This window comes from Penaeus monodon, chromosome 19 (genome assembly GCF_015228065.2).
Source record: "Penaeus monodon isolate SGIC_2016 chromosome 19, NSTDA_Pmon_1, whole genome shotgun sequence".
In the NCBI taxonomy this organism is placed as follows: Eukaryota; Metazoa; Arthropoda; class Malacostraca; order Decapoda; family Penaeidae; genus Penaeus; species Penaeus monodon.
Window position 1 is genome coordinate 13190011 of NC_051404.1, and position 1056 is coordinate 13191066.

At 50.7% G+C, this 1056-nt stretch overlaps 1 protein-coding gene across 1 annotated transcript in view; it reads right to left on the reverse strand.

Annotated features, from left to right (window-relative positions):
- LOC119585455 (pyrokinin-1 receptor-like) overlaps positions 1 to 1050 on the reverse strand; it is a 9802-nt gene extending 8752 nt beyond the window's left edge. Inside the window, exon 1 of the mRNA XM_037934104.1 lies at positions 451 to 1050. Within this exon, the coding sequence (XP_037790032.1) occupies positions 451 to 1045 (595 nt within the window). The 5' untranslated portion in view covers positions 1046 to 1050. The remainder of the gene's footprint in view (positions 1 to 450) is intronic.
- Between the last annotated feature and the right edge of the window lie 6 nt (positions 1051 to 1056).

The window sequence follows — 1056 nt, forward strand, 5'->3', positions numbered from 1 at the left end:
AGTATCAGTAGTTTGTTGGAAATATCAGAGCCAGCTGTGATCAATTACCGGGCAGATGAAGCTTATAGGCAAGAAATTTCGATTTATGTTTGAAAATTTATGAAGTTGAAGGAGCTGGTTTGTGACTTCAAGATAGTTTGTGGTAAATCGATCACAAAAGAAATAAGTTTGTCTTTTGGTGTAGATGGCTAATGGGAAATGTATATAACATCTATAGATTAAAAATAAAATCAGATGGTGATATTTTCAGATAACTATAGTAAATTTAAATATACAAGAGAAAATAGAAATCAAGCCTGTCATACCTCTTCAAAGTGCAGGCAGCTTTATCAAGAACTAACGCAATACGTTACCCCAAAGTTTAAAAACAATATATCAGCGCTGGACTAAACTATTTCCCGCCCAACTTTCGGCATAGCTTAGAGGGCGCGAGCCCGACGCGAGACTCACCCAGCATCTTGATGACACTCTTGTTCCTGGAGCCGTCGTTGGTGGAGCAGCTGTGAGAGCTGAGGGAGGGCACGTTGCGGGCCAGGCGGGCCGACCGCTTCAGCTGGATGGCGATGAACACGTACAGCACGATAATGAGCAGCATCGGCGCCACGAAGAAGAGGACGCTCGAGATCTCGAACACCATCCGAAGCCGGTTCTTGATCACGCACGAGGCTGTGCTCAGGTCCTTCTTGCCCATCCCGTCCTCCTTGTACACGATGCCGTACTGGATGGCGATGGGCACGGCACACGCCGTCGCCACCACCCAGATGATGGCAATGAAGCGGATGACGCGGCCCAGCTGGGACATGGTATGCGAGCGCAGGGGATGGCAGATGCCGATGTAGCGCTCGACCGTGAAGGCGGCGATGGTGAGGATGGAGGCGTTGGTGGAGATCTCGGCGGTGAAGCCCCGGATGAAGCAGAACTCCTCACCGAAGATGTAGGGCTGCCCCATCCACAGCAGCTGGATTTCGTCGGGCATGCCGAAGGCCAGGAGTAGCAGGTCGCTGATGGCCATGCTGAACAGGTAGTAGTTGGTGGCCGTGTGCATGATCCGGTTCC